We start from the raw sequence: 23678 nt of genomic DNA on the forward strand, positions 1-23678 counted from the left end.
TAAATAAATAAATATCTAGGTGATGGGATGATCTGTGCAGCAAACTATCATGGTACACGTTTACCTGTGTAACCTGCACATCTTGCACATGTACCTCTGAACTTAAAAGTTGAAGGAAAAAAAAAGAATGAAGTGCTGATATATGCTACAACATGGATGAACCTTGAAAACACTGTATTAGGTGAAATAAGCCAGTCACAAAATGCCACATACTATATGATTTCATTCGTATAAAAATCCAGAATAGGGGCGGGGCGTGGTGGCTCACACCTGTAATCCCAGCACTTTGGGAGGCCGAGGCAGGTGGATCACCTGAGGTGAAGAGTTTGAGACCAGCCTGGCCAACATGGCAAAACCCCATGTCTACTAAAAATACAAAATAATCAGCCAGGCGTGGTGAGGAGCACCTGTGATCCCAGCTACTCGGGAGGCTGAGACAGGAGCATCGCTTAAACTCGGGAGACAGAGGTTGCAATGAGCCGAGATCACACCACTGCACTCCCGCCTGGGTGACAAGCAAGACTCTGTCTCAAAAAAAAAAAAAAAAAAAAAATCCAGAATAGGGAAATCCATGGAGATGGAAAGTAGAGTATTGGTTGCATAGGGCTGGGGGTGGTAAAGGACAGAGAGATAACAGGATGATAGCAAAAAGAACACGATGTCTTTTTGAAGTGATGAAAATGTTCTAAAATTGGCTGTGGTGATGGCTGCACATATCTGTGAATATACTAAAAACCACTGAATTGTACACTTTAAATGGGTAAATTGTATGGTATGTGATTTATATCTCAGTAAAGCTTTTGAAAAAGTAGTCCTATGTTAATCTAATTTTTTTTTCCTTCTTTTGGAGACAGATTCTGGCTCTGTCGCCCAGGCTAGAGTGCAGTGGTATGATCTCAGCTCACTGCAAGCTCTGCCTCCCGGGTTCACACCCATTCTTCTGCCTCAGCCTCCCAAGTAGCTGGGACTACAGGCGCCTGCCACCACACCCGGCTAATTTTTTTGTATTTTTTAGTAAAGACGGGATTTCACCATGTTAGCCAGGATGGTCTCGATCTCCCGACCTCATGATCCACCTGCCTCAACCTCCCAAAGTGCTGGGATTACAGGCACGAACCACCACGCCCGGCCGTTAATCTAAAATTTTTATATCCGAGTGTGGTAACTCATGCTTTGTAATCTCAACACTTTGGGAGGCTAAGGTGGGAAGATCACCTGAGGCCAGGAGTTCAAAACCAGCCTGAGCAATATAGTGAGACCTCTGTCGCTACAAAAAATAAAATTAGCCTGTGGTCCCACCTACTAGGGAGGCTGAGGTGGGAGGATTGCTTGAGCTCAGGAGTTCATGGTTGTAGTGAGCTATGATCAGTCATGCCACTGCACTCCAGCTTGGGTGACAGAGCAAGACCCCATGTCTATCAACAACAGCAACATAACATTTTCTTTTTTTGTTGTTGTTGAGACAAAGTCTAGCTCTGTTACCCAGGCTGGAGTGCAGTGGTGAGATCTCAGCTCGCTGCCACCTCCATCTCCCGGGTTCAAGTGATTCTCCTGTCTCAGCCTCCTGAGTAGCTGGGATCACAGGCATGTGCCACTGCCACTGCCTGGCTACTATATATATATATTTTTTTATATATTTATATATATGTTTATATATATATTTATATATTTATATATGTTTATATATATTTATATATATTTATATGTTTATATATATTTATATGTGTGTTTATATATGTTTATATATATTTTTATATATGTTTATATATATTTTTATATATGTTTATATATATTTATATATGTTTATATATGTTTATATATTTATATATGTTTATATATTTATATATGTTTATATATTTATATACATATATTTATATATGTTTATATATTTATATACATATATTTATATATGTTTATATATATTTATATACATATATTTATATATGTTTATATATATTTATATACATATATTTATATATGTTTATATATATTTATATACATATATTTATATATGTTTATATATATTTATATACATATATTTATATATATGTTTATATATATTTATATACATATATTTATATATGTTTATATATATTTATATACATATATTTATATATGTTTATATATATTTATATACATATATTTATATATGTTTATATTATTTGTATATTTTTATATATATTTATATATTTATATATTTTTATATATTTATATATTTTTATATATTTATATATTTTTATATTTTTATATATTTTATATATATTTATATATTTATATTTATATATTTTTATATATTTATATATATTTATATATTTTTATATATTATATATATTTATATGTTTATATTTATATATATTTATATATATTTATATATTTATATATTTATATATATTTATATATTTATATATTTATATATATTTATATGTTTATATATTTATATATATTTATATATTTATATATTTATATATTTATATATATTTATATATTTATATATTTTTATATATTTATTTTTATATTTTTATATTTTTATATTTTTATATATTTATATATTTATATTTATTTATATATTCATATATATTTATATATATTTATATATTTATATATATTTATATATATTTATATATTCATATATTTATATATATTTATATATTCATATATTTATATATTTTCATATATTTATATATTTATATATATTTATACATATTTATATATATTTATATATTTATATATATTTTTAAATATATTTTTATATATTTATATATTTATACATATATTTATATATATTTATATATATTTATACATATATTTATATATATTTATATATTTATACATATATTTATATATATTTATATATATTTATACATATATTTATATATATTTATATATATTTATACATATATTTATATATTCATATATATTTATACATATATTTATATATTTATATATTTATATATATTTATACATATATTTATATATTTTATATATTTATATATATATTTATATGTATTTATATATTTATTTATTTATATTTATACATATTTGTATATATTTATATATATTTATACATATATTTATATATTTATATATATTTATACATTTATACATATATTTATATATAGTTATATATATTTTTATATATTTCTATATATTTATATATATTTATATATTTATATGTATTTATATATTTATATATTTATTTATTTATATATTTATTTATTTATATTTATATATTTGTATATATTTATATATATTTGTATATATTTATATATGTATTTATATATTTATATTTATTTATATATAAATATATATGTATATATGTGTATATTTATATATAAATATATATGTATATATGTGTATGTTTATATATGTATATATTTTATATATTTTTATATATATTTATATATATTTATATATTTTTATGTATTTATATATTTATATATTTGTATATATATTTATATATATATATATATTTTTTTTTTTTTGAGCCAGAGTCTCACTCTGTCACCCAGGCTGGAGTGCAGTGGCACGATCTTGGCTCACTGCAAGCTCCACCTCCCGGGTTAACGCCATTCTCCTGCCTCAGTCTCCCAAGTAGCTGGGACTACAGGCACCCACCATCACGCCCGGCTTATTTTTTGTATTTTTAGTAGAGACAGGGTTTCACCGTGTTAGCCAGGTTGGTCTCGATCTCCTGACCTCGTGATCTGCCCGCCTCAGCCTCCCAAAGTGCTGGGATTACAGGTGTGAGCCACCGCACCCAGGCAATTTTTTTGTATTTTTAGTAGAGACAGGGTTTCGCCATATTGGCCAGGCTGGTCTTGAACTCCTGACCTCAAGTGATCCTCCCACCTCGGCTTCACAAAGTGCTGGCATTACAGGCAAGAGTCACCGCACCTGCCATAAAACTTTCATAGAGGAAAATGAAGTGACACTTTCAGTACAAAGTATATTAATGATATATGTCTTTGACCTTTCTCTGCATTTATTTCTTTTTAAATCCAAAATTGTACAAGAGTCTGGTAAGCTTAAGCATGTCTTTTGATTGATTGACCCATTATTCAAAATATTGACTATAAATCAGGGAGGTAAAAGTAAGTAAGTAGATAGACAAATTATGAAGTTAGGGGAGTTTAAGAATAGATAATCTCTTGGTTACTTCCTGTTTAGAAACCTAGTTTACTATCACTAACCATAATGATTAATAAGTTGCTTTGATCACTATTCAATATGCACAGCAGCCTTTCTACAAAGAATGATTTACAATTCTTTTGTCTTCATAGGAAGTGCCCGAAAACTGGAGTTAAGAATCAGGCTCTTCTGTAGGAATGTCCTCCTTGATCATTGGACACATCGAAGTGATTCTGCTTTTTGGTTGACACGAATATTAAAACCATGGCCAATGGTGAATCAGGCAAGATTACTGTATATCATCTTTGGGCCAATATCTCCTCAAGATGGTGAGCACCCATCTTTCAGGGTTGTAACATAACTGGTTCATTATTTTTACTTTAGGAAGCATATATATATTTAGGAAGCATATATTATACACACACACACACACACACACACACACATGCATGCACGCACACAGTGGTGCGATCATGGCTCACTGCAACCTCCACCTCCCGGGTTCAAGCGATTCTCCTGCCTCAGCCTCCCAAGTAGCTGGGACTGCAGGTGCGTGCCACCACACCCAGCTAATTTTTTTTTTATTTTTTTTTGAGACGGAGTCTGGTCTGTCACCCAGGCTGGAGTGCAGTGGCGCAATCTCGGCTCACTGTGAGCTCCAATTCCCGGGTTCACACCATTCTCCTGCCTCAGCCACCCGAGTAGCTGGGATTACAGGCGCCTGCCACCATGCCTGGCTAATTTTTTGTATTTTTAGTAGAGATGGGGTTTCACAGTGTTAGCCAGAATGGTCTCGATCTCCTGACCTTGTGATCTGCCCACCTCGGCCTTCCAAAGTGCTGGGATTACAGACGTGAGCCACCGCGCCTGGCCAATTTTTTGTATTTTTAGTAAAGACGGGGTTTCACCGTGTTATGTAGGATGGTCTCGATCTCCTGCAGGGTCCCACTTTGGTACCCAGGTTGCTCTCAACCTCTTGGGCTCAAGTGATCCTCCTACCTTGGCCTCCCCAAGTGCTAGAATTACATACATGAGCTACTGTGCCTGGCCAAGAAGCATACACACACACACACACACACACACACACACACGTTTTTTTTGAGACAGAGTCTCGCTGTGTCGCCCAGGCTGGAGTTCAGTGGCCCAATCTCCACTCACTGAAACCTCCGCCTCCCAGGTTCAAGCGATTCTCGTGCCTCAGCCTCCTGAGTAGCTGGGACTACAGGCATGCACCACCATGCCTGGCTAATTTTTATATTTTTAGTAGAGACAGGGTTTCACAGGCTGGTCTCGAACTCCGTACCTCAAGTGATCCTCCTACCTCGGCCTCCTAAAGTGCTGGGATTACAGGCATGAGCCACCACGCCCAGCCAGAGACGTTCAAATCTATACTATTACCAGAATTGACTTCTTGTTTCAAAAGTTAAAATGAAAGTAGCTTGTATAAGTAATGGGATTCCATTGTGCAATTCACTTTCCTTTTTAAACAAGTCTTTATCACAAAGCCAACTATTCTGTCATAGCCTCGTTTTTGTTTCAATTCAGGACAGGTGGTTTGGCAGGAAATGATAGAAGAACCTACAGATGAATTCAGTCTGAAAGGTTTGGCTGATGCCATTAAGTTACTATATGACGCTAGCACTAAAGAGTGGACAGCAGATGATGTTATCAGTCTTGTAGATGAACTATCAGGTAAAAAATATATTTACTAACATAGAATAATAGAAATTTATTGTTAAAATGCAGTTATAAAATTATAAGGATAATTCTACAGGTAACAAATGATGTGCCTGTTGGAAATCACTGAATGCTCTAAAATATTTAAAGAGTTTGGCATTATGTTTGAAGAGAATGCATATAATCAACTTACTTTCCTTTGCTTGCCAATTTTATAAATAAACATTTATTATTACTATTATTTGAAAGATTCTTCATTTAATTAGCTCAATTACTCCCATGTTGTAAATTCTCAGAAACACCCTCCTAGGTTCTGTAAAAAGCCCTCTTCTGTGAGTAAAGGAAAGGTGAAACAATTATTCCTATTCCTGCATAATCCTTTAGATTCTAAAGTTTGCAAGGATGCTTTCCTTGCACAGGATTAGAACACTTTGCCTGCTGACCTATGTGTAGGAGAATTGCTTTGTTTATATTATTAGTACATTTGTAAAAGCCTCCATGACATGGCAATAACCTGTCTATGACTGAATGCCATAATTGGAAAACTAGAGCATTTTTTTCTGAGCATTTCCCTTGGCACTAATTGTATTTCCAATAAAGATAAAATATTGCATGTACTTAATGGTATTTACTATAGCTGTTGTGTGATTTCTCATTAAATAATTGTTCTTCCTCTAATAAAAGTGGTTCCCCGTGAGTGGCTTCTAGAGAATAATGCACGTCTCCTAATGCTAAGTGGAAACAACATCTGTTTCAGTTTCATGGCTAGTAAAGCTGTGAATGGAAGGACCATTGAACTGGCAAGGCTCGTAGTCTTTTTGGCTTTGGTAAGTAAAAATAAGTTTTTCTCTAGCAAGTTTTTTAACACTACAATTGACCTACCAGGGAGCTGCCCTGAAGGAACTGAAATGTAGACAAAAGATTTTGTAAAAATGAGTATTGAAGTATATATTTTTAATGTTTCTTTTTCAAAATATTAAAACATATGTTTTCTTTTGTTTTGTTTTGTTTTTTGAGACAGTCTCACTCTTTTGTCCAGGCTGGAGTGCAGTGGTGTGATCTTGGCTCACCGCAACTTCCGCCTCCTGTGTTCAAGCAATTCTCCTGCCTCAGCCTCCTGAGTAGCTGGGACTAAAGGCATGCACCACTATGCCCCAGCTAATTTTTGTGTTTTTAGTAGAGACGGGGTTTCACTATGCTGGCCAGGCTGGTCTCGAACTCCTGACCTCATGATCTGCCCGCCTTGGCCTCCCAAAGTGCTGGGATTACAGGTGTGAGCCACCGCACCTGGCCTAATATTAAAACATGTCATAAACTATAATATTTGGAATCATCCCTTCTATTAACTTCTCCCCACTTCAAGTCTGGATTTTCATTATACAGTTCTGCTAAGTTATAGTCTTTTTAAAAAAAATTCCATGTTAAAAAAAAGCATCGATTTACTTCAAAATAATCACTGTGGGGTTGGGTTGGGGAGAGGACTTGGGAGTAAATGGAGATAGAGTTGGAATAAGATTGATAATTGTTGAAACTGGGAAATGAGTACTGGGAGTTTATTATATTATTCTCTCTAATTTTGTATAGTCAAAATGTTTCAAAATAAAAAGTCTTAAAAATATATTTAGGCCGGATGGGATGGCTCACACCTGTAAACCCAGCACTTCGAGAGGCTGAGACAGGAGGATCACTTGAGCCCAGGAGTTCAAGACTAGCCTGGTCAACATGGCGAAACCCGTCTCTACAAAAAAATACAAAAATTAGCTCGGTGTGTTGGCAACATCTGTGGTCCCAGCTACTCAGGAGGCTGAGGTGGGAGGATTGATTGAGCCTGGGAGTTTAAGGTTACAGTGAACCAAAACTGTGCCACTGTACTCCAGTCTGGGCAACAGAACGAGACCCTCTCCCCTCTCAATACACACACACACGCACACACACATACATATACACATACATACATATATATATAAAATATTATATTTATTTAATATTCATTTAACACAAATTTGTATTGAGCGCTTACTATGGGCCATAAATTAATGAGATTCTTGAGCCCAGGAGTTCGAGAGCAGCCTGGAAAACACAGCAAGACCCTGTCTCTACAATAAAAATGTTTAAAAATTGGCCGGACATGATAGCTCATACCTGTAATCCCAGCACTTTGGGAGACTGAGTCAGGCGGATCACCTGAGGTCAGGAGTTCGAAACTAGCCTGGCCAATGTGGTGAAATGCCAACTCTACTAAAAATACAAAAATTAGCCAGGTGTGGTGGCAGGTGCCTGTAATCCCAGCTACTCGGGAGGCTGAGGCAGGAGAATCACTTGAGCCTGGCAGGCGGAGGTTGCAGTGAGCAGATCATGCCACTGCACTCCAGCCTAGGTGACAGAGTGAGATGCTGTCTCAAAAAAAAAATAAATAAATAATAAATAATTTAAAAATTAGCCAGGAGTTGTGGCACGCGTGCCTGTGAGCTCAGCTACTCAGGAGCTGAAGTGGGAAGATCACTTGAGTCTGGGTGGTCAAGGCTGTGGTGAGCCAAGATAGCACCACTGCACTCTAGCCTGGGCAACAGAATGAGATCTCATTTCAAAAAATAAATTACTTAAATAAAAGGCTGAGTGCATTGGTTCATGTCTATAATCCCAGCTCTTTGGGAGGCTGAGCCCGGAGGATCACTTGAAGCCAGGAATTCAAGACCATCCTGGGCAATATAGGGAAAGCCTCAATTCTACAAAACGTAAAATAAAACTAGCTGGGTGTGGTGGTGTGTGTCTATCGTCCCTGCTACTCAGAAGGCTGAGGCAGGAGGATCACTTGAGCTCAGGAGTTTGAAGCTGCAGTGAGCTATGGTCACGCCACTGCACTTCAGTCTGCATAGCAGAGGGAGACCCTGTCTCTAAAAAATAAATAAGTAAATGAATAAGTAGGAGTTCACCAGGCAGATAGAGGGTGGCAGCAGATTATTCAAGGCAGAAGAAAAATGGGATCACGTGACTGTATTCAGGACACTGTAAGCAGTTCAGTATGATTTCTGAAGGGTAGAATCTGCAGAAGAGTAGCAGGAGGTGAGGTTAGACATGAAGGGAGAGGCTAGGTAAGGAAGGGTTTTGTGGGCCATTCTGTGGAGCTTGAACCCATTTTCTAATAGGGAGCTACTGAAAAGTTTTATGAAGGGGAGAGACATAATTGGCTTTGTGTTTTTGGCAGATCATTTTGGCAGCACTATAGCAAATGTAATGAAGAGAAAATCACTAGGGGTGGGGAAGCCTTCTCTAGAAAGCCTTCTCTGATTAACATGTCAATTCTGATCATTAAAGTTCTCTGAATTGCCTCTGATTTGTCTTCTCTATCTTCATTTACTGTATGTGTGGAGTAGGTCATCTCCCAAAATAGACTGCAAGCTCTTTGAAATCCAGTACTGTGTCACTTATTTCTTTCATAGTTCCTAGTACAGTGCTTTACACATAATAGTCAATAGATCTTTCCTATCACAGTGCTATTATTTAGTTACACTACTATACAGTTTATTTTAATAATATGCATTATTTATTTGGCTATGTGAGTTAAATTGGCAATTAAGGATGTTAGTAAAGAAACCTTTTACTTTTCAGTCAGTTTTAGCTAGGAACATGTAATCTTTAAATATTTATCTTTTCAATAATGAAGAAACAAATATTCCCTAAAATTCTCAAGATGGAAAGTCGACAATACCATAGAATTCTCTTGCTTATTGAAATTGCCCATTTGTCTATCACCCTCATTGGACTTCTTGAAAATAGAGCCATGTCTTTATGGTTTGTCATTGTATCTTCAGCTCCTAGCAGGTGCTCCATAAATGTTTATTGAATGAGTAAATGAGCAGAATTTTTTTTCTATGTTCAGTAACTGTTCTCAATACATATATATATATATATATATATATATATATTTTTTTTTTTTTTTTTTTTTTTTGGAGATGGAGTCTGGCTCTGTCCCCCAGGCTGGAGTGCAGTGGTATGATCTCCGCTCACTGCATCCTCCGCCTCCTGAGTTCAAGTGATTCTCCTGCCTCAGCCTCCTGAGTAGGTGGGATTATAGGCGCTCGCCACCATGTCTGGCTAATTTTTGTATTTTAGTAGAGACAGGGTTTCACCATTTTGGCCAGGCTGGTCTCGAACTCCTGACCTCAGGTGATCTGCCCACCTTGGCCTCCCAAAGTGCTGGGATTACAGGCATGAGCCACCGTGCCTGGCCTGTTTTCAATATTAGTTATTTCATTAGTAAATATTCTTCTATGATAATCTTAAATTAGGCTTGTATTTACTTCATACTTTTTTCCCATTAAAATTGTACCATTTGAAAGCAAAATAGTATTAGATACAAGAGCATTTCCCATGTATAGACTCAGTATGGTGTCAGGTATCATAAATTATGTAAAATCACAAACTATAATTATTCATCATTGTTCACCATTTTCAAATTCTATAGCTTTCTTCACATGAAGGTTTACAGTGCTTTATATGTCTAAATCAGGTGTGTGAGAAAGAACTGTACTGCATGGATTGGACAGTTAAAATGATGCAAAAAGTCTGCAAAGTCTTTAGCACTCCAGTAGAAAGAAAGAACTTCCTGCAGAATGTGGCAAATGCATTTGCATGTGTTATAATGGAAATGCTGCAATCAATTATGTCTGGTGAGTAGGAATGTACCTGGTGCACAGGTGTGCGTAAAAATGCGCTCTAGTCTCCACCTAAAACAGAGATATTTTTCTCTAACAGTCCAAGAATAGACAAAAAAAAAAAGCTATTTCTATGTTGACTTTAAAAAATAAAAGCTAACAATAAGTAGAGGAAGCGGACTTTTGTTTGTTTTTCCTTGCAATATATTTAGTTCCTGGCTTTCATCACTTTAAAAATCTGGTATTGGTTTTAATGGAGAATATAAAGTTGAAGAGTCTGCTTTGAAAGGAACCACTTTCAATTTTGCACAGCAAAAAAATTTAACTTGCTCACTTACCAACTGTCACTAGCATAAAAATATATTTGTAAATATTATTTTACAGCTTTATTAAGTAACCAACATGATAATTAACCCTATTTTACAGATGAGAAAACTAAGGCTTAGAGAAGTTACCTGACTTACCAAGGTCTCAGAGTTAGAAGCAATAAAGCATGGATGAGCATCCTTTTCTTCTGACTTCTAATCTACTTTTCTTATATAATTCCATGATTTCAGTAGTTAACTTGACTTAGTAAAGTCACTAACAAAAAGTCTTCTGTTTAAATATTACTAGGGAAGGCCGGGCGCGGTGGCTTATGCCTGTAATCCCAGCACTTTGGGAGGCCGAGGCGGGTGGATCACAAGGTCAGGAGGTCGAGACCATCCTGGCTAACACGATGAAACCCCGTCTCTACTAAAAATACAAAAAAATTAGCTGGGCGTGGCGGCAGGCGCCTGTAGTCCCAGCTACTCGGGAGGCTGAGGCAGGAGAATCGCTTGAACCCAGGAGGCGGAGCTTGCAGTGAGCCAAGATTGTGCCACTGCACTCCAGCCTGGGCGACACAGGGAGACGCTGTCTCAAAAAATAATAATAAATAAATAAATATTACTAGGGAAAATTAGAACATCTTATGTTTCAAATAAATTATATACGTATAAGGCGGGTGGATCACCTGAGGTCAGGAGTTTGAAACCAGCCTGGCCAACATGGAGAGACCTCGTCTCTACTAAAAATACAAAAATTAGCCAGGTGTGGTGGTGCATGCCTGTAATCCCAGCTACTCGGGAGGCTGAGGCAGGAGAATTGCTTGAACCCAGGAGGCAGAGGTTGCAGTGAGCCGAGATGGCACCGCTGCATTCCAGCCTAAGCAACAGGGGGAGACTGTGTCTCAAAAATTAAATTAATTAATAAAATAAATTATATACTTAACATTTTAACTGTCATTTTCTTTTCCCCACTATGTATGGCATATAGGAGACCGTGATGAAGATGACAGAAGCTTTTTGAATTTGTTCCATCTTGTACATGCTCAGGCTAACTTCCATAAGGAGGTCCTGTATTTGACCATGAATACTCCTCTGTCTACCTAAATCCTCAGAAAGCCTTGCCTTTAGAGAACGTCACTGAACGAGTGATTAGAGGAGTGCTACTTTTTCACTCAAAAAATAGCATCCATGGGACTTTTTATCATCTAAGTAACCTAAGAATTCAAAAGCTGGATAGAATTTTAGAAGCAACTACATACATCATTATTAATATAAAAATAACAGGCAGACTCAAGAATGTACTGAGATTTCGCTGGAAAACAAGCTCTGCCTCTCCAGGTTTTAGTCAACCTAACACCAAACCAAAATAGAATGTTAGCTGTTCAAGAATCTGGGACCAGCCAACCTGTATGTATGCATTTTTGAAGCAAGAGAAAATTCCATTTTATAGTTAGACCCAAATTCACTAAATAGTGTGTGTATGTTCACTTTGTTTAAGTTGTATAGACATAGCCCAGAATGTTTTGTGAAGATTTGCAATATGGTGTTTTGGAATGTGTAGAATACAAATCATAGTTTTTACTACCTTCTTGGCATATGCTTACAAAGAACATTATATTTTGTTCATGTTTTACATGAACTAATGGATAAAAAACAAAGTATACATATATGTCTATATATATATAGACACACACACAGAGACATATATTTCCTTCTTTAAGATAATCATACAAAAGGTCTATACATACAGGAAGGTATATATTGTCTCAATGCAATCAAATCATCTTTTACTGGGGATTCAAATAAAATGTAGCAAATAAGAGAAAAATAAAATGAAAGAAAATAGCTATTCTGCTGTCAGAATAATCTTTACAAATAGTTTTTACTTCTTCCTAAAGCTTTTCTCCCTATCTTAAAAAGTGAGATTTGTCTGGGCACAGTGGCTCACACCTGTAATCCCAGCAATTTTGGAGGCTGAGGCAGGAAGATCCCTTGAGTCCAGGAGTTGGAGGCTGCAGTGAGTTATGATTGTACCATTGCACTCCAGCCTGGTGACAGAGTGAGACCCTGTTTCTAAACAAAACAAAACAAAACAAAACAAAATAAAAAAACAAGATTTGACAAAGGAAACTAAACGTATGGGTGGTTTACAGCAGCCCATGAGAGGGTGGGGTTCGGTTCTCTTCCCTCAAGTATATAGATTCCAAGAAGCTGCAGGACTGTTTCAGCCTGACTAGCATCTGCCACTACTGCTTTTACTTTTACTATTAAAGTAGATAATAATAGTACTTGACAGGGCTGAAATAATGCTGGAGTCCTCCTGGATCTCCCATCCCATTTTTTTCTCCTTGGTTGAGCACTTTACTTCTGAAGACACATTGCTTCCACCTGGACTTCTCAGAGGCTGGCCTTCTTTACCCAAGCTCTTGATTTAACTCACCTTTGGAGCTGATGAAGGAAAGAAACACTAGAAGATATGGAAAGTATCTGCAGAAGTAGGGGGTAAATTGTGGGAAATTCTCAAATGTTTGGTAAGAGGGACTCAGTGAGAGATGAATAGGACTGAGGAAGAGTGAAAATTGTGGAGAAAATACAAATTGTGAAAACAGGATTTTATTGTACTTCAGTAGTAAAGGCACTTACCTTCATTTCTGGAAGGTGAGAAGTTTAACTGTCTTTCTTAGATGGATTTTCCAACTGTAATTCCATTAGTGGCAGGAATTTTTTTCTCCAGTTTTTCATTAGCATATTTATGCAAAAACAAAGTTCTTGCTTTTATCCTGGTTTCATTTTCTTCTTCTCAATGTAAGAATTCACCCTCAGTTGAATTATAAATGGAATTGAATTATAAAGATTAAAAGTTGGCAGATACCAGAGTATAAAATAATACCTTAGTTTTTTCATTTTCCCCTCTCTTTTTTCCTATACATGTTTGCAAAGCATAAATCTATCAAAACATTGATTATTCCAAGTTAAGAATATACCTCTTCAACTATCTGTGAGGGAAAGAAAAAATAAGGAAAAAAAAGTAAAATATTTAAATATAAATAGTGAATTTTTTTTTTTTTTTTGAGATGGAGTCTCACTCTGTTGCCCAGGCTGGAGTGCAGTGGTGTGATCTTGGCTCACTGCAACTTCTGCCTCTCTGCTTCATGCGATTCTCCTGCCTCAGCCTCCCCAGTAGCTGGGACTACAGGTGTGTGCCACCACACCTGGTTAATTTTTTTGTATCATTAGCAGAGACAGGGTTTTGCCATGTTGGCCAGGCTGGTCTCAAACTCCTGACCTCAGGTTATCCACCTGCCTCAGCCTCCCAAAGTGCTAGGATTACAGGTGTAAGTCACCATGCCCAGCAATAGTGAATATTTTTAATATTTTACTAAATGGATTCTAGATTTCATTTCCTTAGAGAAAGAAATTTGGCATTGTAAAGTTTCCTTGAATTCCTTGAATTATCCGTCTCCACAGCAATTATTTTTAGCAAGTTTACAAAAGAAGCATGTAAAACATATTTGGTCTGGGTTTTGAATCTTCTTTATTCACTTGAACTGACATGACTGCTGCTGTAATTAAAAAAAACCTCACATTATTTATTTCATTATTCTCAATAATTGTGAGATTATTATATCATCTTACCAAAAATTTGGAACATAAAAAGTTTGATTCATTCTTTGGGTGCAGGAAATAAACTGTGTCATTCTGCCACCAATAAAAAGCAAGCTGACAAATTGTCCATTCAATTGTTAAAACATACAAATAACATTTATGACCAAATTTGGAGTTTTTTCAATTCAGTGGTCCATTCTTTTTTGCCGAATACCTTTGTCATGAAGAATAAAGTGTAATGTCAAATTTTAAAGGGGAAATTAACTTTTAAAAGCATATATTGTTATTACCATTATTATCAATGTTTAAGTGATGGTATAGGCAGTCATTGTCACAAAAAAAAAGCATTTGGAAAATGAATAGTTTAAAAACATTAGGAGACTGTCAATTTCTCACTAACTCTGGAACAGTCATAACAACATAACTATGTAAAGTACTAACAAGTCAGATAATTTAGCCTGTACTGTTTTTTAAAGTAGAAGATTGGCTGCTGGGCGCGGTGACTCACGCCTGTAATCCTAGCACTTTGGGAGGCCGAGGCGGCAGATCACAAGGTCAGGAGTTCGAGACAAGCCTGGCCAAGAGACCAGCCTGGCCAACGTGGTGAAACCCTGTCTCTACTAAAAATACAAAAATTAGCCCGGCATGGTGGCGGGCGCCTGTAATCCCAGCTAGTTGGGAGGCTGAGGTGGGAGAATTGCTTGAACCCAGGAGGCGGAGGTTACAGTGAGCTGAGATCACGCCATTGCACTCCAGCCTGGGCGACAGAGCAAGACTCCGACTCAAAAAAAAAAAAAAGATTGGCCTAAATTAGCAGACCTGGGGGCCCAGCTCCTTTTTCGTTTTTGTAATGATTTCCTCAGCCTCCTTTGACTTTGATTTGTAGAATGATTTTTTACTCCCTGTAGAAGGCAAGTTCAATAACACATTATTATCTTTATCTTTATGTCTACACACACCATGCACCATAATAGTACTAACAAACTAATGATGCTATCTTCCTTAAAAACTAATTGAAAATGTACAACTTGTGATAAGCTCTCTGTATCTTGTGAAACTATGAAACTTTAACACTTTTTTGGAGGACGCCTTCTCATGCCAATTATGAGATACCCAACAGAAGGTGCAGCTGGAAATATCATCTTATGTCAATGAATAACAAACACTAACCTCTTTGTGATTATTACTAAAAGGTTAACCTCCTTATGCAAATAGTACTCAATTGTATGATTACAGATTTTTATGTCAATAAATATTGTGAAGGGTAAAAATAAGGCTATTACAAAAGCCTCTTTGGTTATTGGATATCTTACTAACAATGTGACTTCTGTAGCACTTCCACTAGCAGGTAACTGTGAAACCTGTAAGAAATCAGGATATGGACATATGCTCCTTGGTTTTTGAGGCATTGCTAAGCTAGGAAAGGTGACCTGAAAGATAGCTGCATTGAACAGTCTTCTCCAGGTTAAAAAAGAAAAAAAATTCCAAAGGACTAAGATTGCATTCTTTCCATCAAGAAAACAAATATATTGCATTTAAGGGCAAGATTGAAAAAAAAAAAGAAGAAAAATATAACTCCAGAAAATTCCTCAAATAACTAGAGACTGAAAAAAGAACCCCACAAACCACAACAATTTGGCCTTTGAAAGACTCTTAAATTAAAATAATAATAGTAATACTTGTAGACATTCTGAGATCACTGCTTTCTTAAAGGTGCGTATAACGAAAATATGCATTGCTATTTCAGAAGTATTCTTTTTATGGTAAATTTTCTTTGATACTAAATATTTGATATTTGCTAAATTTTGTTTATTTACTATATAATAAAATTATGTTAAAATTGAAAACATTCCATCTTGTTCAGAGTTTGTCATTATGCAAGTAATTGAGCTTTTTGTGGGGGAACTTACCTTCATTTAAGTTGTTAATTATAGCTCTACCATGATCAAAAAAATGAAATGTCTTAATATAAATTAATATTGTAATTAGCTGTATATTTATGTATGTGTATACTTACACTTAATATTAACATATAAAATTAAATAATTTCATTTACTAGCAATAATTCATAAACAATAATCTATAGAACAGTATTCTGCACTGTTCTGCTATTTAATTCAGTGATTAAATCCATAAGCAATGAATATTCCAATTGCTGCTAAACTAGAAATGCTACAATTATCATAGCTTAATATCAGTTTCAAAAAATAAAATATGTAATTAAATATTGTGGATTACCTACAATTTCCCATGACTATAAGATCTTACAGTGTTTTTTTTGAGACAGAGTCTGTCACCCATGCTGGAGTACAGTGGTGCGATCTTGTCGTACTGAAACCTCTGCCTCCCAGGTTTAAGCGATTCTCCTGCCTCAGCCTCCTGAGTAGCTGGGACCACAGGCACACACCACCACGCCTGGCTAATTTTTGTATTTTTAGTAGAGCTGGGGTTTCACTTTGTTGGAAAGGCCGGTCTCAAACTCCTGACTTCAGGTGATCTGCCCCACCTCGGCCACCCAAAGTGCTGAGATTACAGGCGTGAAGCACAGTGCCCGGCCTCTTACGGTGTTTGTTTTTTGTTTTGTTTGTTTTTTTGAGACATAGTCTTGCTCTGCCGCCTGGCTGGAGTGCAATGGTGCAATCTCGGCTTACTGCAACCTCTGCCTCCTGGGTTTGAGCAATTCTTCTGCCTCAGCCTCCTGAGCAGCTGAGATTTACAGGCACGTGCCACCATGCCCAGGTTTTTTTTTTTTTTTTTTTTCTATATTTTTAGTATAGACGGGGTTTCACCATGTTGGCCAGGCTGGTCTCGAACTCCTGACCTCGTGATCTGCCCAGCTCAGCCTCCCAAAGTGCTGGGATTACAGGCATGAGCCACTGCTCCCAGCCTGTGTTTTGTGTTTTGTTTTGTTTTGTTTTGTTAAGACCGAATCTGTCTCTGTTGCCCAGGCTGGAGTGCAGTGGCGCAATCTTGGCCCACTACAACCTCCACCTTCCGGGTTCAAGTGATGCTCCTGCCTCAGCCTCCTGAGTAGCTGGGATTACAGGCATGTGCCGCCTTGCCCAGCTAATTTTGTATTTTCAGTAGAGATGGGGTTTCACCATGTTGGCCAGTCTGGTCTCCAACTCCTGACCTCAAGTGACCTACCTGCTTCGGCCTTCCAAAGTGCTGGGATTACAGACGTGAGCCACCACCACACCTGGCAGTCTCACAGTTTAAATTTTAAGTACAAAGATGTTCTTAAACATTTCTAATGTATCTGCCTTGGTGTGTTTGATTTTATAACGGAAGTTGTGTCAATGGCTTTTTCTGTTCCCCTCTTAATATATGACTTTGGTTTTATTTTTGTTTAAAATAGATGGGCACAAAACTGACTTAGAAGAGGCCACTCTAGGCTTTGAAAATATCTATAGTTTGATAAAGCCAAAGCATGTAATTTACAAAGACAATTTTCCACTTCAGTTGTGCTTCGATGCCTTACTAAGGAAAAGTCCCATTATTTTTGAGTAATTTAAAATCAAAATGATATTTTGGCCAGGCACGGTGGCTCACACCTGTAATCCCAGCACTTTGGGAGGCTGAGGCAGGCAGATAGCCTGAGGTCAGGAGTTCCAAACCAACCTGGCCAACATGATGAAAACCCGTCTCTACTTTAAAAAATACAAAAATTAGCCAGGCATGGGGATGCACGCCTGTGCTCCCAGCCACTCAGAAGGCTGAGGCAGGAGAATCGCTTGAACCCAGGAGGCGGAGGTTGCAGTGAGCCAAGATCATGCCATTGCACTCCAGCCTGGGTGACAAGAGTGAAACTCTGTCTCAAAAACCAAAAAATAAAATAAATAAAATACATCATTCTTCCCCACAAACCCCGTTTTCATCAAGAAAGCAGGTATTGTGTAATGATTCTTAGCATTGTCACTTGATTTTTTCTAAGTAATTTATAATTATTCAGAGTGGTTTTTATCTCATTGACATTTTATTGGACAAAATTACCCTATGACACAAATTTATAAAATTTATACAAAATCTTATATTACAAAAGTAACTTTTTGCAGTGTTTTATTATGTTTTGGGATGCCAAAATACAAATAGTTTAAATGTAAAAGTTAAACAACTATCAAAATAACACAGTAAAACCCTGTTATAAGCTAGCATATTGTTGCATAAATATAAGCACAAAGTCATACATTTTTTCCAAAATGTATTGATTTATTTTTTTTAAATCATATTTTACAAGTAACTGAAGAGATGGGTAATCCTCTCTCCTTACATTGTACCCAATACCAGTGGTATATATCACCAGTGGTATATATCACCAGTGTATGAGTGAAATCTGCTGATTTTTTTTCACTGACTTGATTAGTTGTTTCAACTTTGTATGAATACAGACTGAGAAGCCTTGATGTCACAAAAGACCAGAGCAAGCTTGGTTAGACTATACTTTAAAGATCTATACCATCATAACTAACTCTAATTTGGACCCCTCCAAAATACTGGCGCATGCCTGAATTACCTAGGTAAGGATGTAGAGCTGCTGTCTTGGCTTGAAGACGGAAATTATAGTTCGAAACACTAAGATATACCAGAGTTAGAAGAATGTTTTAGTGGAAAATGTCACATCAAGGACTCCACTGAAGATCATTTCTAAATATATCCAGGTTCACAGCCATGCTTCTTGCATCCATGTATGTCAGATTACCTATCTTTTTGCTACATACCACGATGCAGTATCATACTTGTTAATATTCCTTAAACAGTTTAGGCAAATTATCACAGACATAATATATATTTGGAGTAAATAAATATGGCCATTTTCTCATCAAAATCTGGCTGTTGGTGAAAAAAAAAAAGTTTTGCAGTTAAATTTTTGTTATAAAATGTCATGTTGGGGAGAATATTCAGAAAAGGGGGACTACCAGTGAACTATTAAGAGTTCGTTCCATGGGAATTCTGTTCTCGATGTAGTTTCCAAAGAGATAATGCGACCTTGGCCTAACACTTTCATTTGACAGAATAAACAGAAGACCTAAAGTTTATGTATTTATTTATTTTTATTTTATTTTTTATTTTTGTGGAGACGGGGGTCTCGCTATATTGCCTGGGCTGGTCTGGAATTCTTGGCCTCAAGCTATCCTCCTGCTTCTACTTCCCTAAATGCTGGGATTATAGGCATGCACCATAGCACCTGGCCTAGCCCTAAAGTTTAAATGACTTATGAAAGGTCATATAATTTGTTGCCAAAACAAAGCTTCCAGAATAGTGTTTTTTCTTGTCCATAATTTTTATGTTTTTATTATTTTTTTTTTTTGAGATGGGGTCTTGCTGTGTCACCTAGGCTGGAGTGCAGAGGTGTGATCTCGGCTCACTGCAACCTCCGCCTCCCAGGTTCAAGCGATTCTCCTGCCTCAGCCTCCTGAGTAGCTGGGATTACAGGCACCTGCCACCACACCAGCTAATTTTTGTATTTTTAGTAGAGACAGGGTTTCACCACGTTGGTCAGACTGTTCTCAAACTCCCGACCTCAAGTGATCCTCCTGCCTCAGCCTCCCAAAGTGCTGGGATTCCAGGCGTGAGCCACTGTGCCTGGCCTTGTCCATAATTTTTAAACACAACTTTTCCATTTCAATTGTGACATATAATGCCTCAATTTTTGTTTTAAAACATGGAAATTGGACACAATGTTATTACTAAAAACTAATCTTTCTCCTTGTTTATTTATTTATTTATTTTATTTTATTTGAGACGGAGTCTCGCTATGTCTCCCAGGCTGGAGTGCAGTGACATGATGTTGGCTCACTACAACCTCTGCCTCCCGGGTTCAAGCAATTCTTCGGCCTCAGCCTCCCGGGTAGCTGGGACTACAGGCGCGCACTACTGTGCCTGACTAATTTTTGTATTTTTAGTAGAGATGGGGTTTCACCGTGTTGGCCAGGCTGGTCTCCAACTCCTGACCTCAGGTGATCCATCCGCCTCGGCCTCCCAGAGTGCTGGGATTACAGGCATGAGCCACCACTCCTGACTCTCCTTGTTTACTTTTAAGCAAGAAAGGAAAATTAAATGTAGAACAATTATTATAGACTTGTAAAAGGAATAAACATCCCAGATTTACAGGCCAATTCTACTCTGAATCCCAAAATATATAGTTTCTTCAACTCTAATGGGTCAGAGAACTATGTGGAAAGTTTTTTCCAGAAAAGATCTTTGATTAAAACACACACACACACACACACACACACTCATTTTGGGGTAAGAGATTTTTCCTAAATAAGTATAGCCATCTTGTTTCTATCATTTATAATTCAATCAGGTGCAAAGAGAGGACTATATAACCATTTCTCCCTTTAAATGAGAAACTGGGATACAAGTGGTTTGAGGTCGGGAAGAAATGATACATTTTAAAAACTCAAATGACAAGTTCTTCCTGGCTGGAGAGTGAGACAAGAGAAACCACAAAACCCCAGACTGTGCAATCTGTAAAGACAGTGATAAAGTGACTACTTCATAGATGAAGATGGACAACTTGAACTTCCCCTTGAGTTTCACAAGGGAGTCCTGTGTGTGAGAAGGAAGGAACATATTTGAGTGTAATGTGCAGTTGCATTTAGATCTAAGGAAACTTAAAATGAATTTAAGTTTCCTTAATTCAAAATGAATTTTTGAGCAGTTCTCCACGGTAACTTTAATAAGTCTCCATTTCAACTTTCTGTTCTCAATCCCATCTACAGCTCAAACATATGCAGTATCTGCCAGCCCTGTCCATGAATTCCTGATGTCCCAGCCAAGTGCCTCTCAGCTCAAAAAGCCCCTTGCTTGCCAGGGGTCAGCCATGTCTGGAAGGCTCTGAAAGAGGTCTGCTGGGCAGCAGGACTGCTTCTGTGGATGAGAGGCCTCTTGTTGGACTGGAGAGACCAGGAGCTGTAAGAAACCCAGAAATAAAAAGTCTCAGATGGGGACAACTGCAAAGTACCAGGAGTTCCTCCCTCCTCTCCACCATATCCCACAATTGGACATCTCCCCGAAAACCCCACCCCAAGTAAAATTTATTTGCCGTCTCACCCTCAAATAAGAATGAGTCAATAATTAAGTAATGCAATTATACAAGCATAGTTGTAAACAACTATATTGCAAGTATGCTGACATGCAAAGATGTGTTTTACCTTTAATTACCGGAAGAAAATAGACAACTTGAGTTTGAGCACCTAACTTGAAGAAGAAATTAGGAAATAATAGTCCCTCCCCACCACATCCATCATTCCCAACCCGTTCTGCCCAAAAATCGTTTACATTGTGGATTTTATTTGTAATTTTTAAAGTCTTATTTTAAATTAGGTCCCAAAGAAAGAAGCTGGCATTTCTTATTCTTTTCAGAGTGGTCTAAGAAAAAAAATAGGAAAGCAAACTCTTTCTTTTTTTCTTTTCTTTTTTTTTTTTGAATCAATACCCGAGATAACAGCAGAAGCAAAAATCCACCGGTGCGTCAGCAAGCAGGGCACTCGGCCATTCAGCTCCATCCTTCCTTCTGAGCTGTTCTCCAGCAGGCTCCGGCCGCAGCTCCAGGCCACTAGAGCAGATAGATAATGTAGGACAGAATGACCAGGCCTATGATGGCAAAGAACATCAGGATGAAAATATCCAGCATTGTGGATTCCTAGGCCGACCAAGCCCCTGGATTCTGGTGAACCGTGAGCTGTGAGCACGGAGGTTGCAGTCGGTGGAGAGAAATGGCTCCCCTTCCCTCCACAGCTCAGCCCTGGTTCTTTCCCCTCCCCCTCCCGGGGGCCTGAGACTGAAGGATGCTGCAGCTCCACCAGCAGCTTCCTGCCCCCCCACCAACCACAGCCAACCAATCACAAAGCCTGGGGGTGGATAGCCAAGGAGCTGCCAGATTTAGACCCACAGAACCGCAGAATCAAAGGGGCTCAATTTCTCCCCAGGAACCCAATCCCACCCCTTTGTATCTAAATGGAGCCTGCATGCTCTGGATGTAGGAGGAGATAGGATCCTACCCAGCTCCCCCAAGAGGGAATCCTCCTGACTGCCTTCTTCGCGTTTCCTCTCACACACCTCGGGCAGATTATCTCAGAAAAATCATGGTTGGGTATTGGGTGGGCCATTGGCAACTTCTAAAGGTCACATTATGGGGAGACACAGACAAAAGTTTCGTGTGGATCTCAGTGGGCTTCCCTGAGGGATGAAGCTAACATTTATACATTTCCTACACTGGGCCAGATATCGTACATGTGGTGCAATTTCAACCTCCCTATGAGTCTTTCATAGATGGGGCTCAGAGATGGTCAGAAACTTACCCTAATGGTTCATAGCTTAGATGTGTCAGAGACCAGCCGGGCACAGTGGCTCACGCCTATAATCCCAGCACTTTGGGAGGCCGAGGCAGGTGGATCACAAGGTCAGGAGTTCAAGACCAGCCTGGCCAAGATGGTGAAACCCTGTCTCTACTAAAAATACAAAAGTTAGCCAGGCTTGGTGGTGCATGCCTGTAATCCCAGCTACTTGGGAGGCTGAGGCAGAGAATTGCTTGAACCCGGGAGGCAGAGCTGAGATCGCACCACTGCACCCCAGCCTGGGCTACAGAGCAAGACTCCGTCTCAAAAAAAAAAAAAAAAAAAAAAAAATTAGCCGGGCGTGGTGGCAGGTGCCTGTTATCCCAGCTATTCAAGAGGCTGAGGCTAAAGAATTGCTTGAACCCGGCAGGCGGAGGTTGCAGTGAGCTGAGACCGTGCCATTGCACTCCAGCCTGGGTGACAGAGCGAGACTCCGTCTCAAAAATAAATAAATTAATACATAAAATAAAAAGTAAAAGGCTGGGTGTGGTGGCTCATGCCTGTAATCCCAACACTTTGGGAGGCTGAGGTGGGTGAATCACCTGAGGTCAGGAGTTCAAGACCAGCCTGACCAACATGGAGAAACTCCAGCTCTACTAAAAATACAAAATTAGCTGGGCGTGGTGGCACATGCCTGTAATCCCAGCTACTCGGTAGGCTGAGGCAGGAGAATTGCTTGAACCTGGGAGGTGGAGGTTGCAGTGAGCTGAGATTGTGCCATTGCACTCCAGCCTGGGCAACAAGAGTGAAACTCCGTCTCAAAATAAATAAATAATTAATTAAAAATGTCAGAGACCAGGATTCAAAACTAGGCATGCTGACACCAAAGTCCATATTCTTCCTCTTGCCCCACACTGCTCCCCCTGTTGGTCCGGAAGGCCCCTACACCCCACGTGCACTGCTCAGCTTGCAGTGGACTGCTTTCACATCGATCCACCTACAGGACGAGCACCAGAGACCCC

The 23678-nt window shown here is 37.9% G+C and overlaps 1 protein-coding gene across 7 annotated transcripts in view; it reads left to right on the forward strand.

Moving 5' to 3' along the window:
- FBXO47 (F-box protein 47) overlaps positions 1-16223 on the forward strand; it is a 34871-nt gene extending 18648 nt beyond the window's left edge. For 5 of the 7 annotated variants that reach the window (XM_055101897.2, XM_063599107.1, XM_055101896.2 and 2 more), the window contains 5 exons: positions 4281-4457; positions 5674-5820; positions 6490-6632; positions 10316-10475; positions 11757-16223. In XM_055101897.2, the coding sequence (XP_054957872.1) occupies positions 4281-4457; positions 5674-5820; positions 6490-6632; positions 10316-10475; positions 11757-11872 (743 nt within the window). In that variant the 3' untranslated portion in view covers positions 11873-16223. Of the gene's footprint in view, positions 1-4280; positions 4458-5673; positions 5821-6489; positions 6633-10270; positions 10476-11756 lie in introns of all 7 variants that reach the window. The other 2 variants (XM_055101892.2, XM_063599106.1) reach the window with 2 other exon arrangements.
- The last annotated feature ends 7455 nt before the right edge of the window (positions 16224-23678 follow it).

This window comes from Pan paniscus, chromosome 19 (assembly GCF_029289425.2).
Source record: "Pan paniscus chromosome 19, NHGRI_mPanPan1-v2.0_pri, whole genome shotgun sequence".
In the NCBI taxonomy this organism is placed as follows: domain Eukaryota; kingdom Metazoa; phylum Chordata; class Mammalia; order Primates; family Hominidae; genus Pan; species Pan paniscus.